This window comes from Ambystoma mexicanum, chromosome 9, assembly GCF_040938575.1.
Source record: "Ambystoma mexicanum isolate Mex_15411 chromosome 9, UKY_AmexF1_1, whole genome shotgun sequence".
Classification (NCBI taxonomy): Eukaryota; Metazoa; Chordata; class Amphibia; order Caudata; family Ambystomatidae; genus Ambystoma; species Ambystoma mexicanum.
The window spans coordinates 325,518,967-325,537,279 of NC_090931.1; the positions used below are offsets into that span (position 1 = coordinate 325,518,967).

An 18,313-nucleotide genomic window follows, 5' to 3' on the forward strand; every position below is an offset into this window, starting at 1 on the left:
CATGAAGCAAAATGCTGCACAAACTTCCAAATCAGGAAAGGTTCAACAGAATAGCAAAAAGTAGGGTGTCCCATTGGAGGGAAAGCAGAAAATAAACATTTTCCTAACAGCAACCATAGAAATATAATGTATAGGTGGCACCACTCAAAAATAAAACTTGGAGATGGACTCTACAGTATTTTTGGGTAAACTTGTGGGAGAAATTGATGCCTTCCACAAACTATGTCAAATCTGAGCCCAATGGTATTTTATTTCTCCTTAACATTCAATTATAGAGCAATATTTTAATAAGTCCGGCAGTATACATATTTCTATTTAAATATTTTGTGTCCACATGTGGGAGAATTATCCTAACGTGCACGACAATTCCAAGATGGTCGTGATATTTACTGCCATAACGTGAGCGTACCACCTTTAGCCACGAAACTGACATCGCTAAACACTGACTGAACTAACCTGGTTACCTGGGAGACACAGCGACACCACGAGCAGCTCGCCCCATGTTAGTCGAAGACACGTACTAGATACAGTATTACAACTGAATCCAGGAACATATCAGTGCACCAATATTGAGTGCGAGAGGATATACTTGATTATACAACGCATACAAGAAGAGGTGAACAATTGGAGTAAGGACTTTATCTTGTTTGTCGATAGCCCCAATAGTGATGCAGGTATAGTGTTCTACCGAATGACACATATTTCATTAGACATTTGGGTTCGACACAAGTATTTTACTTACCGCTAATTCCCTACAATAAATTTCCACTGACTTTTCCAAAGTGGATTGGAATCTTGCTGCATTTAACACACTTGCAATTTGAGTACAACCATAGAATATGCATCATTCTTGTGTGAGTGATGCTACAGATTACTAATATAAAATAATTTGGAGTTAATCTGATTCTTTGTGACCTAAACAAATTGGATGTTACATATCCTTATGGATTTCGTTATTCTGCTCGCAGGCGATGACATGTGATTGAATTATCAAATCCATTTACGTCAAGAACCAGATCACCACTATAAAGATGTGGGTGTTCGAGACTTCTGACTGGAAACCAGTAAGTGTGCACACTACCAGTAGAGCGGTTATCGACTATCAGTTGGACTTGTGTGTGAAAGCTGCCTTATAATTAGTGCGCTGGACGTGGAATTAATATATGGTTTTGTATGTTTTATCATTTCTGCAGCCACTTTGGTGCCTAACCACACAGTTTTAAGTGGTAAGCATATGGTTAGTCTACCATTACTATTAAGTGAGGTATGACGGTAAAATAACAGTAACGTGTTGCTCTCTTCCCTATGGCATAGGCGGTGTTGCCACATCCAACCAACTGTCTTGGATGGCATTTATGAATACCAACTAGTCAATACATGTATACTCCATACAACTGTATGCTTCACAAAAGAAGATGGTGTCCACTAAGCATTTGAGCTTTATTTGACTTAACCAGTTGATATGTGTTAGGCCGCAGAGGCCATTTGCATGTTTTAAAACATGACCCAGAAGCAGTTCCTATAAATGCGGTAGAGTGCAGATAAGGAACGAAACATGTTGGGCTTGGATATGAACACCCACATTGATGTGGAACAACAAACTAATGATAGTTATTGAGGCAGTAGATAATGCTGCCTTCACATGCACTCAAGACTAAGACTTGTCAATACTTTGTCATTATTAAATGTGCTATTGTGGACTTTTAGAGATATGATTTTTTAGAATATATTGTTTGTGTAAATGAAATACTTGTGATGTGTATATGAAAATGTCTTCAATCGCTGTATTATGTACAAGCAGAAGTCACTTTGATGGTAGGATGCACTGGTCACTTTATAATGCACAGTACATTTGCTGATTTTACGATTGAGATATTTTTAATGTTTATGTAATAAAATAGAAATTTTGGTTCAAATTAATGAGGTGCATCTATATGAAGGTTGAATTCTCCTTTACTATTTTGGTACCTCTAGGGAGTTGGATTAACATTTGGTGAGAGTTTGTTTTGAATACACCTTGCAAGAGATTGCCATAGTGATTTAGAGGTTGCTAGCTTTAGAGTGTGCATATGTGTTAAAAACCAGAGGTGGTTTTCAACCTCATTTTATCTTGGTGTCCCTCAGTGTTAAGTACCTCTATTAACTCTGGGGCCATTTTGGAAGGACCTTAAAAGCCTTGCGTCTTCTCAGAGAGGTGCCCGAAATCAATCTCCAAAGGGAGGAATCCCATTACTTTCACAAAACGTCCTGTCTGCCACATATGTACACTTAGCACTTTCATTTCATTGTTGGCTTGCTCATACTGTTCAACACAACACTCAAACATAGGATCAAAAATAACCATTACAAAATTATCAATATTATAAAAAAGAACAATTATTTTAACATGAAAAATTGATGTTAGGAATCATTTTCAAACCATGACAATAAGTAGCATTTTTTAAAACTTTGGGGTGCTAAATGCCTCTCCCAAAATGAAGTCCATAACATGAGCAAAAATGAATATTTTACATGGCGAGTGCACCACAGCAAACGTAGAGTAGTGAGTTTATGAAAAAAAGGAAAATAAGCTAGAGAGGGCAGGAAGACTGGGAAAATGCTTGTCGGGAGAATCATACCTGCGATTTCACCATTTTAATGAGAAAGCCCAACAGTTCCAAACACCGGATCACTTTTTCTTGGTCAATTTTCACTTTGAACCCTTCCACCATCTTCAAGCTCTGCAAATGAAAGACAAACATACAGTATGTTCATGCAAGTGTACTAAAAGTAAGACCATCCAATCAGGTTTATATACTAGGATCTGCAAAACATACAAACAGTGAAGCTGCAAGAAAGGAGCGTTGAATGTAACAGGCACTAAGCTGTGGTATGTCCTGCCGGTAGACACTGGTTGATACTAAGATCACAGCAGTATTGAAAAGGCTAAAGCCCGGAATGACACTGAAACCCCAGGTCGCTCCACATTCCAATATAAACAACTCTGAATAAACCTAAATGAAAAAAGTGCACAGACGTCACAAAACAATAGTGAATCAGAAAAATAAAAGCGTTACATTTACTTAGTATTTAAGAAGCACTAAAAAGCTATTGGAATGGCATAACAGCACTGTGGGACTAATAGATTTCTACATCTCTGCTCTGGGTTCCTGGTAGACTAGTCTGCCTACGCATAGCAGGATAGGAATACATTACAGCATTAAATGCATTAGATAACCACTGGCATTACATTATAACAGCGTATTACAAGGCTACATGTAATCACCTCAACAGACGCAACTAGGAATTGGCTGTGTGGCATCAGTCATGCAGCAATTTAAAATGTGCACAGTTGGAGTGTGGTGCATGATTGGCTAAGTGAGCTGCTACTGCTTTATGAATAACGGACTCTTCTTCTTCCTCCTCCTCCTGCTCCCCCCCTCCTCATCCACTTTGAATCAACAGAATCAGCCGCCTCACGGTTCCGTGACCTCTCTCTTACCATTCTTCTTTCCAGTCCGTCCCACTCAGCCGGACACCCTCTGGATGTCTTAATCTCTGGCGACATCTCCATCTCTAACCTGGTCACCACACCCCTCTCCTGGGCCGACCACACTCTCCTCCCACTTGGGGCCCATTGGACCTCTGCCGAGCCGCCTCCCGCTCTGCCAGCCTCCTTTGCTGTGATTCGACTGATGAAGTGAGTGTCAGTCGCTGCTTTCGCCTCCACTTTCACCCCACCCCCCCGGACTCTTCCTCTGACTCAGTCACTGCTAATCTTCACCTCTCCATCTCCAACACCCTTGACATCCTTGCCCCTGTCATGAGGATCCGCCTGAAGCTTGCCTCCAAGAGAAACAGATGGTATGACTGATCTAGCTGCAATGAAACGTAAGTGCAGAGTTGCTGAACGGAAGTGGCAGACATTCGGTTCACCCTCCAACAAACTGGCCTGTTGCCTGCTCCAAAGGCAATATAGTTTTTCCACCTGCTCCAAGAAGAGGCTCGCATCTATGGAGCCACTAGCACGGGTGAACTTTTAAAAATCTGCAAGAAACTCGCCAATCCAACTGCAGTCTCCACCTCTCCTTCCTTCTCAGGCTCTCTGTACCACTTTGGCCTCCCATTTTACATCTAAAACTTAGGACATCCTATCTTCACTGTAAACCCTCCCACCCCAATCCCCACTCGTGCGCCTGCTCCCGTCTCCCTTGGCACCCCACCTTCCACTCCCTGCACTCTCCTCCCTCCTACCCATAGCACCTGATGAGGACTCAAGCTGTCCACTCGATGAAGGTCTCATCCAAACAAGTGCCACCCTGCTCTTCTAGAACCATTAGGGGCATCTCGTCTCTTGCCGACTTCTGTAACTACTCCTTTGCCACTGGCTCTTTCCCGCTATCCCTCAAGCACTTTGTTGTGCACCCTCTCCTAAAAAAGCTATCTGCTGACCCCTCCGGCCCGTCTATCGCCTTAGTTCCACCACCCCCTTCCTGGGTAAACCCCAGGAGAAGTTGGTCCCCCCAATTGATGCATCATACTAAACTTGTTGGTTGCTTCCATGAACCATCAATCTGGATTCTGGTCATTCAGAGGCACGGAAAATGCTCTACCCGTAAAGACATGCTTGCAAACCTTGACTCTAATTCCCCTACTGTTCTCATTCTCCTCCACCTCTCCTCTGCCTTTGACACGGCCAACAATTCTATCCTGATAAAACAGCTCAGTGATACCCTCAGCATCACGGACCGGGCACTGAATTGCTGACCTCCTTCCTCACTAACCGCCCTTCCCAGTTGCAACAGGGCCCTTTCTCCTCCACCACCTCACTCTCTATTTGCGGTGCCCCCCCAAGGCTCCATCCCATCGCTGTGCTGTTCAATATCCATCTCGCCCCTCTTGCTCACCAGATCCCCTCTTCCTCCTCCTCTCATTTCTAGTGCTACACTGATGACACCGCTTTCCTTCAAACTTCCCTCTTCTACATCCTCTTCCTGCTCTCTCATCCCAGATTATGTCCGCCATCCAGGCATGGTGTGGGGCCAACGATCCCTGTCTTAATGCCAGCAAGACAGAGATCCTACTCATTGGGACACCTGCACCCCGTTTCCCTCTTACCCGCTGGCTGCCCTCAATTGGTCCTCTACGCTCACCATCCTGTGAGGCCAAAAACCTTGGGGTCATCTTTGACTCCACTCTCTCCTTCACCCCTCACATCTTGGACCTTGCCAATAAGCCCAACTTCCAGCTTCAACTCCTTAGAGGCATTGTCCCTTTCCTCACCTTTCCCCAGAAGCTCAACGACTCCAGGGCTCTGATCCTTTCTAGGCTGGACTGCTGCAAGAGCCTCTTCTTCAATCTCCCCCTCTCCTCCCTACGCCCCTTCAGCTAATCCAGAATAGGGCTGCAAGACTAATCCGTGGCCTCATGCCCAAGGACCATATCTTTCCAGCACTTAAATCTCTCTACTGGCTCCCAGTGGCCACGAGGAGCAAAAATACAAGATCCTCTGCATCATCCACAAGGCTTTCTGGGGCCTGGGACCAGGCTATCTCCAACTTTTCATCCCTAAATACTTCCCTGCTAGAGCCCTCCGCTCCTCTAACTCTGCTTGTCAAACACTTCTCCAAGCAGAGAGGGGGGGTGGGGGGGTAAGGAGGGAAGGTCTCTCTCATGGGCTGGTGCCTCTCTTTGCAACAGCCTCCCTGCCCCTCTGAGAATTGAGCCGGGGCTCCTTAAATTCTGGAAACCTCTCAAAACTCTGCTCTTCTCTACCTCGTCCCCCTTTCCCTTCCCTGCTAATCACCCCTCTGCTGCTGAGACTGGTGGCCCGGCATTTCAGGAACAAAACCGGTTCCCAGGCCCTCTACCCAGCCAAAACCAGCACCCCCCCCCCACTTCCTTCAGCACTGCCCTTGTGGGCCCCCTGCCTGCTGGCTGTGCTTTCCACCCGTGGGATTCCCCCGCCCTAGCACTTAGCCAGTGGCCTCCTCTGGCTCCCCTTTGCACTTCCCTCCCGGGCTCCCACCAGCACTTGCCTATACCTTCTCCACCTCCTCTTCCCCCATCACCTGCACTTCTCTTCACTGCACTTGCACGTCTGAATGCCACAAGGCCTAGTAGGACCACAATTGTATATTTACCGTTTTTCCCCCCTTTGTTCCCTCCCCACGTTTTCCTTGTGGCGCCTGGGAACACCATTCTGTTGTATAGGCACCTAACAAATGTTCAATAATTATGTCCAACATGGTGGAATCGTCACCTGACACGGAATTCATAAATGGGATGTGGTTAAGTTGACAATCTGTTCCCGGATCCTTTTGCGATTGCCTACAATTGTGGGCTTTGCCTTTTCGCAACACATTATATAATGTCAGCATTATGTATGATAATCACAAACAGCAGCTATGCATTACAATAACAGTGCATTGCAAGATTAAGTATCATTGCGTTGGCAGAGTGGGTTCTCATTAGGGTGTTCGATAGACAGCAATCTTTATGTGCAAGGTTGGGATGAGATGAATGTTTGGGATATAGTGTTGATTGGTGTGTGATCAAAATTATTCATAAATTGGACGCAATCCTACATTTATGAGTGGAACACAACAGCCAGGGCAAATGAATTAATAGCGTGTGCGGATCTAAATTCGACTATCCAAATGGTTGGATAGATTGCATCAATAGTTTGTAGATAAAATGACATGAACTACTGCTCAAGTCACCCATTTAGTGAAGCCACTTTTAAAGTTTCATGTGACAACTGAATATGGGTAATATTAGTCCCTGAGGCTCTTCCTGCTGTGTTCCCTTCCCGGGTCTCAAGCCTCTCCTATTACCTCGATTCTGACAGATTGGCGTCACCAGTTCTTCCAGCGGGGTCAGGCTGCCTCTCGTCACTTCTGCTGGTCTAGCGTGCCTTCTCTCTTCCAGCACCAGTGCGTGGCACAGCTGAGCCTTTCCAGTTGTGGTCTCAGCATTGTTTCAGGACCAGTGGGTCCACCCCTTTGGGGTCACACCACTGCCTCGGTTCTCGTTCTTGGGCATATACAGTTTGGGTATCTACCCTCTCTCTGGTCTCTCGCCAGCTTTGAACCTCCTGGGTCCCACTGACATCATATCTTGGTGGCCCTTTTTATAAGGGGAAGTACTGGTCCCTTGTCTGTCTCTCATGAGCGCTCTTCCTAACTCTCTCAATCTTCTTAGTCCCAGTATGGTTGGCTGCCAACCACTGGGTAATCTTTATTTCTGGTATCCTCTTCTTCTCAGTAGGTTTGTTTGTCTGATGGGGAGTTGGTGTGACATTACAATAACAAACATTGACTTGTGGAGGATGTTTCTCCTGAAGCCCTGATGGTTTCAATGGTTCTTCATAGAGCGATTTAGGGAGTTCCTCTGCAGAATCCTTGTCCCGAAAAGGGGAATCTCTCCCTGTGAGGTCCCGCTCACCACCACCCCTAGAGGGAATGTTACATAGCGGATTCACCGCCCTAACCTCACAGAAAAAGGCTCCTCTCTTGGGGAGAAGTAACAAGATCCCATGAATCATCACAATGGATATGTTGCATACATTTTGTCTCATGGCTGGCTTTTTGTTGTTTTGTAAATCACTTTTAATAGAGACTATTGTTTCATTAAATAATCATGACCAGCACTGTAATAAGCAGGTGTTTTGATGGACAAGGATACAATGTTGTAAAACACGTTTGCCCAGGAAAAATAAACAGCTGAATTTAAGATTACCTTGAGGCTCTCCTTTCAACTTTTCATGTCTGTATTTTCCCACATGCATCAGAGTAGATGTTGCTTCCTCTTAGCACTCAGGCTTTGTGTATTAAAACACTTCTCTTCCTCAAAGTCCTTTCTCAAAATCAAATATTCCAGTGAAGCATGCAGGTTTTACATCTCATTAAAGATTAAACCAGAACAAGGCATCATGTGGAAGTGTGTAACTGTCCAGTTTCCAGTTTGAACAATTGAAAGGGAAGAATGCCTACCAATATTGTTATCTCAGGAAAGGTGATAACACCGTCGGCACCAACTCAACTGTGTGTGGTTTATAACCAAACATGTGAATCAGTGCGGAGAGACTTGCAGTCTGTGCAGTCCATGTCGAAAGAGCGGGTGTTACTGACTTTAGTGGATTTAGAGCTACATTGTAGTTTTATTTCCGCTACCTCCGATAGACTTTTTAGTGCTGAGTAGCGTTACATCTCCCAAATTAAAATCTGACCCTATTACAGATGGAGATGTTGGCAGCTTTAAACGGCCCTCTTCTGCCTTCACCAATGGTTGTTGTGTCCAGTGTCTTGTTTTCGGGGGAATGTCTCACCCCAAATGGGTCCCCTTGGTGAAAAAAAGTGACTTTTTTTGCGGGTTAAACCCGCCACCAACCTAATAACTTCTTTTCTTCACCAAAGGGTCCCCGGGTGGGGAAAACAGTAAAGGACTCATTAGCTGCTCCGTTACTAAATAATTTGATCGTGCCTTTATGAGTTGCTATGGATTCCCCATCCTGTGAGCCCCTGTGTGATGTATATCGACGCTTTTTGGACATGCCACCAGACAAGGAGCAGAGATATGCTCCAGATTTTGACTCTTCACTGTCTTTAATAGGTTCATCACCTCCCTTTCTCCCAATAAGAAAATCAGATGCTCCCTTCTTTAACGTGTAAAGAGGGGGCACTTCCCTGGGAACATTCATTTGTGGAAATAAATCAAGTTTTATGCATCCTAGCGTAACTATACGAGAGCCTGAAAGCATAAAGTAAAGCAAATTCTGTGCTTTTAGAGTCTCTTCTTTTTAAGAAAGACAACGTAAAACTGCATACAGAAGCCAAAGAATGTTTTCACATGGCTTGGCAAATACCAAGGTAAGCATTGACACTTTGGCCGGGAACGCCCCAGGGCATAGTGATGGGGGTGCTCCATCAGCCTCAAGGGCTGGTTCTCGGGCTGTAGTGCCCTCAAGTACAGAGCCTTTTGCAGTCCCAAGATGCCCAATGTCGATTCCTTTGTAGAGGAGCAGGTAGACACCTTCTCCCTGATCTCCGCCCCCTTAGCACCATCCTATTGGAATGACTGACAAAGAGCCACAATTGGGAATTTGTGCATGAATCCTTGCAATATTCCTGTACCACGTCGAGTATATGAGACACGATATGCACTCGCGTAACCATTTAGAGTGTACCTGCAAGCTGATATAGTAGAAGAAAGCTACCAAGAAGGATGTCATTTGCCGAGCTGTCGAAATGCAGCCATGAACCGAATGGATGTACATTAAAACAAAGTCCGACGACAGTAAAAGAATGTCATAAAGAAGATATAAGAACCTTTGCTGAAACAATACGAAAATATTTAAGAATGACAATGCAACTGAAGAACTAAGAGAAACATGTATCCAATGATACAGTAATCATGAACACTAAGAAGAATGAAGTGACTCACTGGTCAATAACTGTAAATATGCTGCAACGCAAGGTATAAAGAATAAGTAGAGGCTTGCTTATAAGAGGTATATATTCAATGTTTAGGACAACCATTAGAACAAGACGGACGACGGCATTTGTCAATCAACCCAGCTACCTCAAAATACAAGCCCAGGATCCTGAAGTCAATAGAAAATGAAGAGGCTGTTTTTCCCTTGAAAAATAAAGGAGTACCATTGGCCTAAGACCAAGGATGCCATTTCGAGAGCTGAAGGGAGTCTAATGAGCAGACCATGCGCGAAGGTCAGATTTCTCAAGATTAGGAGGAACAAGAACATTTACAGATGCCAAGTATTGGACAATTAAAAGAGTATAATGTTTCTATGGGACAGAATGAGCAAGTCTCTTCAGGCCAAGAGAAGCAACTGCACCCAGTTTAATTGAATCAAATAGTGTTAAATACACTGTCGAAATGGTCAGATTCATAGTCTCTTAATATGTGATGCAGAGGTCGCAAACAAGGGCTATTCATTAAGCTTGAAACTAAGATAATGGGGTGCCTTCACTCCCTTGAATGTTCCCTTACAGTGCAGACTGGCAAGGTCAATCTTCAAACAGAGGACACTGGCATGAGGCCTACCGAAGAGAGGATAGACTAATTGATGGAAAAGCCGACATATCTTCAAGCACCTGGGTTTCTTTTCTATGTACGAGCTGCTAGCGAGCCGAATGTCCAAGGTTGAATTTGGGTAGCCAACCAATCGGAAAAGCCTGCTTTGCACTTTTTCATACAATGTTGCAAGTATTATTTGTTGCCATATTCTCTGCTGTAATCAGTATTATACATATTTAGGAGTAGCTCAGGGTGTGTCCTACAGACAAGGGACCGCCAATGGGAGACTAATTTTCATGTATTCTATATGTAGACATGTTCCCCTAATCAAATCCTACCCCTCGGTAGGGGTCTGTAATATGCCATGTAGGATGACATCATAAATGACGCATCTAGCATTATATAAACTAAGTATAATCAAGAAGACATTGTGATCCTGCATGAATCAATTTGATGAATGATGATGTACTCTGCTTTTCTTCATTGAGATAAAAGCAGTATTTTACCATCTTCTTTGAGTCTGTCCGGTTATTTGGTCTGAGCCATTTTATTGGTAATTCCATCTAGCACGAAGGCACTTTGCAAAGATGCCTCTGCTCAGGCAAAGGGTGAGCATCATATGGGGAATCAAATTCAGGCTCCGAGACTCAGGCTGAGAAGCTCGCCATGGTCTGCAGCAAGTTCCCCAAGTGTTAACATTTTGAAAGGAGGTTACCTGTTTGGCAGACCTTTTGACCACCTTGGGGTATGGGGTAAATGGTTGATCTGTTTCAATAATGCCAAAATGTGCTTCATCACGTCACACAACTAAGGTACTGAGACAGAATGTTTCAATGAAGAAGAAATCTAAGAGTTGTCCAGCTCAGTCTTTAAATACTGAGGCTTCTAGACTATTCTTACGTTTTTTGTAACAGCCTGAAGTTAAAACAGCCCTTACCAAATCAGGTACCATTTCCTCTGATAAAGAAGCCCGGTTAGCTTTCCCGTTTGAGAATGAAGGTATTAACATGGTGTCTACAAATATGGGAAATCATTCCATTAATTTGTCGGGGCTTACCGTTGGGGTTGAGGGAAGGTCTTTCCCTTTGTTGAGCCCACTGAGCTCAAATCTCCCTCATAATACAATGACAAAGCCATTGACTTTGATACTGGATCCTCAAAGAACTCTACAAGTGCCCTTAGTGGGTGATCATCTTCTAACGAGTAAAGCAGTTCAAGACTTTCAGTAGTCGAATTTTAACCCACAAGTGGGAAGTGACCCACAATCAAGGTCCGACATGTCTGGTGCACAGTACCAATATGCACCAAAAAGTGGTGTGAATTATGGGGGTGCAGGAAATGTCCGCCAGCCTTTGGGTCCAAGGGCGCTGGGTGGCACTCCTAGTATGAGGAAAGATTCAGTGATAGAGGTTATGGTTTCAGACCCTAAATATGGAATTCCATTTGAAAGTTTGATTGCAGATAACAGATCTTTGAATTTGACCCGAACAAATGTTTCACGCCTCCTATCAGAAGTTTCAAGTTTAGTGGATATATCCACCCATAATATAAAGAATATACCTTTATCGGATAGATGTAGGTAGTGGAAGTGGGGCTAAGTGGAGTTGGCAGGAGCTGTGTGCGATTGTGGCTCCTTTTTGATATTTTTGCAGATTGAACTCCATCACTTGCATAACAGTGCTTCTGCTGCTACATGTTAAGGGGAAGGTAAAACAATGCTGCGTGGACCCTTTAAGGCACTTGCAGCCTCTCCCTCCCAGCTCAACTGCTCCAAGTATTCATAAGCCACTTGCTCCGCAGAGCGAAGTGGGGCTAAGTGGAGCTGGCAGAAGTTTGCGGGAGGTAGCGGATATCGGCATCCTGTCAGCCTTAATGACTCCAATGCGAATGGATCGGGCCTACCTAGTGCCCGAACGAGGCTGCCGGTAAGGAGGGGGGGTCTTGGGGGCAGAAAGCAGTGAAGGTGATTGTTCGACTCTATTAGGAGGAGACAAGGTGGAGGACATTGAGGATTGTCCGAAGCAACAATTCTCGGCAAATGCATGAGAAAGTGTGGTGGAGGTGGAGATGATAAAGGGGAGTGGGCATGAAGAATGGATCGCTGAAGAGGAACAGGTCGAGGGTATGTGGCAGTTGGGCCATAACAGAACTGAAACCATGCTACTAGATCCGGTCACAGCCCAGTTTGTCAATAAACAGGATAAGGGGCCAAAATCTTTGGAAGCCCAAGTTGCAGCGGAGGATCGGTGTAAAGAGTGGCTGGCACTGTATTTGCCCCCAACTCCCCTTTCCGCTTTAAGGGAGGGACAGGAAGCCATCTTGCACAATGCAATTAAGTAGGTCTCAACGCAAATGCCGAATGAGTAACACGTGAGGGGAATCAAGGTGATGCAATCTTTAATGGACACGGTAGGCTTGATGGTGAAATAAATGAGGACGAAATAACAGGATGTGCAGGAACCAGCCAAAATGCGGGGTTGGCCGCCCGCCTTGCTAAGGATCTTGCTGAACTAGCAGTGAAAATGGCTCACCAAAAATGTCTCAGCCTAACGCGAGTCAAAACCCGTTACATATCCATAAACTGTCGGTACAGATTGATCCATTAAACATTCGTCCATCAGGTTTATTACTCCACGCATAACCGGAGTAGGTTCTTCCCGGAGAGAAACCCCGCCTGTAAGAGGTGCGGATCAGAACCGGTGGACTTTTACCATGTTGCATGGAACTGCCCCTGCATAAGAACTTTCTGGGTTACCATAGAAGAGGCAATGGCTGAAATGCTACCTCCAACGAGGGACTACACGCCAGATCTCTGGCTACTGACTCTGATCTAAAGGAGGAACCCGCACCAAGAAAAGAAACATGTTGGGCATGACAGGAGCAGTAGCCAGGTATCTGGTGGCAAGAACATGGGGTGGATCTATCCCTGCAACATTTCTGAGATGGTTGGAAAACATGAATCTATGCAAACAGAGGGAGACCAGTTACGCGTCAACACTTCCGGCCTCCAGCAGGCCGTTTGATTATTGGCCCCCCTTCAGACAAGATCAATCAGACACAGCTCCGAGAACACAATCCCTAGAGTCCACCCCAGGTCGCTGACAAATATATAGTGGTCTGAACCGTAGTGTCAGACACAGTGGGCTGACTTAACTGGCACCCCTAAATATTTCATAGATGATATCTACAAATCCTAAGGAAATACGCAAATGCTTTGGTCTCCTTTGCTGTAACTTTGGGAGAGTCGAGGGGGAGGCAGGGAGGACAAGGATGGGCAGTACGGGGATTGTCAATTATTTGTTACTGGTAAAACAAAGAACTTTTTATTTTTTAAAAGAGCGCCTGCGAATTCTAGATAAATCTCTGCAGCAGGCGGATCTGGTGGTGGAGCTGCGAGAGGCGGACCAGAGACATTCCTCTGTATTTTTTAGAAGTGGGACGAGGGCCGGGGGGAATGAAATCTACCCATCAACAAACTGAGGAATGGATTGAAAATTTAGATCTGGAACTTAATGCCCATGTGGAGCCCCCAGAAAAGAATATAGTTCAGCCAAGAATAAGAAAAGCAAGCTAGAACCGGAATGGTGGAATGGGGGATGACCAAGTGTTTGAGGGGCAGGACTCAAGTCGTTCATCTTCCTTATCCTCCTCCTTTGTCGAACGCCCGGTGTGTGCTAGACCGACGGATGGACGGGGGGCAGGGGGGAGGGGGAATGGCTGGGAGTTGAGGTTAAGGCGCACCTCCAACAGCTGGTGATGGCATCTCCAACAACAACATTAGCGCCTTTTGTGAAGCTATACAAGGCTATTAACAGCAGCCTTCGAGATCAATCAGCACTAATCACTAATGTGATGAATAAAATGATTGGATTGGAAACTTTAGCATCTAAAGTTGAGAAAAGACTTGATAAAGAAGCAGAAACCTCCGTCACCTGGCAAAGTCTGCTGTTTGATCTTGCCCGACGTGAAACAATGATAAGACCTTGATGATGGAGGCCCTGCTCCAGGACTGTGAATGGATGCAGTCCCACTTCAAAGCCTCCCTATTTAAAGATCGACCTAGGCGAGAAGATTCGGTGGTGGTATTAGAACATTCTGTAATACAAGAGGTTGTGGCTTTGGTCAGTCTAAAACCAGAGAAAGTCTCTGGCGATGATAACATCTTTTCTATGTTCAAACCACTAAAGAATGGTGAAGTCAATAAAACATCCGGCAGTGGCTCTAAGAATGCGGCACAACAGAAGAAGTAAAAAAAAATATGCAAAGGATAAGGGTAACAGACCAAAGCCCGGTGCGTGCGCTATACACAAATCTATTTAGCTCTGCAGAGGGTCCAGCTGCATATAATGGTCATAAAGAAGGGCAGGTCTGCTGATGCCCAACATGTAGAAACATAAGTTAAAGATAAAGGACCAGTGTATATATGCGCTCTCCCTTACAATTTCATTATATCTGTGCTACATTGATTATTTCAGATTTGGAATATTATCAAAGTCCATGTTGAATATATGATCCAATATGATGACGAAAACATCCATTATAGGTTATAAGAATTTATTATATAGAGCGCTCAGCCGACACGTGTTTCGACAATGGTGTCGTTCTCAAGGCTGACATAGTTAACCATCAAAATAAATGTGTGCAATACAATCACAAAAAGAATAAAAGAAGCAATTAAAGAGAAATTTGCATGTCACAAAAAAGTATTATGATAAATAATAAAACAATCAGCGAACAAAGCAACGTAATATAGAGTTAACATACCCAATCAGATGTGTGGCAGTATAATATTGCACGGACGGAACATGAAAAAAGAAGAAAATACAAGAGCATGCTACTTAAAACATTTAGAGCAACGCACATGTTGTCCATAGAAAGTCATTTGGCAGGTATGCCCCTCCTCACCAGTGCGTGTGCTCCAATCACAATTTGCACCTTCACACTAGACACCAGTTTAGTGTGTGTTAAAGAGTGTGAGGTTCCTAGGAAAACCCTTCTCTTATATAATCGCCCATTAATGTGTACACCAGTGATAAGAAATTATATGTTTACCTACTCGTGCCGTTTCTAGCATATTGAAAGGTCACACAGTGGTGGAGTGGTGTTTTGAAAAAGGATATATAACTCACCAAGGAGCGGCAATTAAGTGCAATGAGTCACAATCTTAAAAAAGATTTATTGGTTTGTCCGTATATGCTGCTGGTTGCCTCTATAGTTATCAGGTGGCAATCTGTCGAATGATTAAATAAGCCATATTAATGTGCGTTTCGTTTTGGTGTGAGTGTATATACTGGTAGAACCTAAATTTGTTAAAATATCCGCGTCTTACCTATAAACGGGTTAGATCCCGATTCAAGTGGTTTCTGCGTAAAAGCGGAGTCCACCGAGAATTCCAGTTTAAATAGTGGCAATGTCGGGCAACGTAGAGTAGTTGGCTGCGCATGTGCTGTGAACTAGAGTGCAGTAGTGAATGTTCTAGCGCATGCGCTGCTAAGGTGACGCTATTCTATAGGGCATTCTCTATGCTAGTTCAGTGTATCTGTATCGCGCATGCGTATTGGGTGTCCGTAGTTTTATTTAGGTATTGTCGTCATATGAAATAGTATTCTAATGTGCATGAATGCCTGTCGAAAATGATTGCTTATGTCTTATAAAGATATAGGGTAATAGAAGTGTGAAGCTCTGCTAAAATAGAGTAAGTGAAGCACAATGTGCTGTTCATATTTGCACACATGCTCGAAAGTAGCATGTGCGAACCGACAAAGGTATAATAAAATTAATATTCATGTATTCTTATTTGTTACAATAGGGATAATAGGACAAATGAACTGATCTATATACTGTGCAGACAGTTTGTTGATATAGTGTAATCATTGACAATAAATAAAGTGATACACGATTGAGCATCATTGTGAAAGAATAGATTATCAGATTGTAATAGGGAGCAATCTGATTGTGAATACAGTCTGATATGGTGTTATGAATAAATACTTAATACAATACATTAATGACAATAAGTTTGGTATCAAATTCACTGCACAACAGTTTCTTCAGCATTGATTTTCTTGACCTCACTATTTTCATTGAAGATGGACATATTACCACAAAGACATTCCCTAAGCCCTCCGAGGCCAACTCTACTTTGTTTTCTACCAGCTGTCATCGGCCATCAACCATACAGAATATCCCGAGCGGTGAATTTTACAGGGATCGCAGGAACTGCAACAGGGATTTGGACTTTTAATGTGAATGTACACTACTTTCCACCAGATTTAAACAACGCTGTTATTCCAGTGATAACATCAACAAAAGTCTTAACAAATATCGCACGTTGGACAGATCCATTACTTTGGCAGTCGGAAAACATGCACCCAGACAGCAATCTACCGTTGATCTGATAACCAAGTTTACCAGGGATTCCAAGCACCTTTATTGGATACTACATAAGCATTGGGACGAACAAGTTACTTTCTTACCTGGTAACTTTCTTTCGATGGGATGGTCCGACGACGTATTCCATATCTATGACATGTAATCACCACAGCTGTGCTGCTTCGGAAACTTTTCCGGCGTCTGCGTCCTGCGTCGATGACGTCGATGCGCCGACGTCTAGGACCTCCTCCGACGTCCGACGTCATCCGATGTGATAAGTAGGACGCACGACGCCCGTAGCCTCAGTTGTAGTTTTTTCTCCCAGAACGTGTGACATAAGTCAACTGCCAGTCAGACACAAAGCCTTGCGGAACGCAAGCTGCAATCGCAAAAGAAATTCTGCAGCGGGGAAGGCAGGGCGGGAGCGATATGGAATACGTCGTCGGACCATCCCATCGAAAGAACGTTACCAGGTAAGAAAGTAACTTTTTCTTCGAGGGGATTGGGTCCTCCGACGTATTCCATATCTATGACAGACTCCCAAAGCAGTACCAAAACAAGGAGGAGGGAAAGAATTTAGAAACAAATTTACAATAGCCAATCAAATAGCAGAGCAAAGGACCGCCTTGCCAAAGGCCAGATCCTGCCCTCTGATGGAATCGAGGGAATAATGCCGTACAAATGTATGTACTGAAGCCCAGGTGGCTGCATCACAGATGTTGCGAATAGGAACACCCCTCTGCAGCGCAGTAGATGCAGCCACACCCCTGGTAGAATGGGCCCGCAAGCCAGCCGGTGGGTCCTTACCCGCCAAGCGGTAACACTCCGAGATGGCCAAAATAATCCAGCGGGACAAAGTCTGTTTCGTCACAGCTTGCCCCAAACGCTTACCAGCGTAACCAATAAAGAGTTGATCGTCCACTCTGACCCGGGACATGCGGGAAACATAAAAGCTTAAAGCTCTCCTAGGATCAAGCCTATGGAGCCTCTCCTCTTCCTTACCAGGATGCGGAGGAGGATAGAATGCCGGAAGAACAACCTTCTGGGCCAAATGAAATTCCGTCACTACCTTCGGAAGAAAAGAAGGACGAACTCGAAGGACAACCCTGTCCTTGTGGAAAACAGTGAAGGGTGGCTTAACTGAAAGTGCCTGTAACTCACTCACTCTGCAAGCGGAAGTAACCGCAACTAAAAACACAGTTTTCAGAGTTAACAGCCTCAAAGGGCAAGAATGCAAAGGCTCAAACGGAGCACCCATAAGAAACCTAAGAACAAGGTTTAAATCCCAACCGGGCACCAGGAAAGGTGACGGAGGGAACACATTAGTGAGCCCTTTGAGAAACTGTGAAATTAAAGGGATCTTAAAGTAAGAACACTCATCAGACGAGCGCTTAAAGATGGACAGCGCCGCCAGGTAACCTTTAATGGTACCCACTTGCAAGCCCCTGTGGGCCAAAGAAAGCAAAAAGGACAGAACCATGGGGATGTCACATGCAAAAGGATCCACATTCCGAACTCTGCACCAGTCGCAGAACTTACGCCAACGGCAACGGTACAGAGACTTAGTTGCTGGCCTTCGGGCCGAAAGCAACACCTCCAACACGTCTTCAGGGAGGTCCCAATCCCTATACCTCAACCTTTCAGAAGCCAAGCGTGAAGGTTGAGGGATCTGACCTCTGGATGGAGAACCAGACCCCCCTCCCGTGAGAGCAGATCGTCTCGGTAGGGAAGACGACGTGGAGGGCAGATGGACAAGTCGAGAAGGTCCGGGTACCACGTCCTCCGAGCCCACGCCGGAGCAATGAGGATCATCCGGGAACCGAACTTCCGTAACCTCCGCAGCACTTGCGGGATGACGGGGACTGGAGGAAACGCGTACAGCAGCGGGAACGACCACTCCACCACGAACGCGTCTCCTAAGGCT

At 44.7% G+C, this 18,313-nt stretch overlaps 1 protein-coding gene across 1 annotated transcript in view; it reads right to left on the reverse strand.

Annotated features, from left to right (window-relative positions):
• MYBBP1A (MYB binding protein 1a) overlaps positions 1–18,313 on the reverse strand; it is a 1,153,837-nt gene that overhangs the window by 22,196 nt on the left and 1,113,328 nt on the right. The window contains exon 25 of the mRNA XM_069614733.1: positions 2,619–2,720. Coding sequence (XP_069470834.1) covers positions 2,619–2,720 — 102 coding nt within the window. The remainder of the gene's footprint in view (positions 1–2,618; positions 2,721–18,313) is intronic.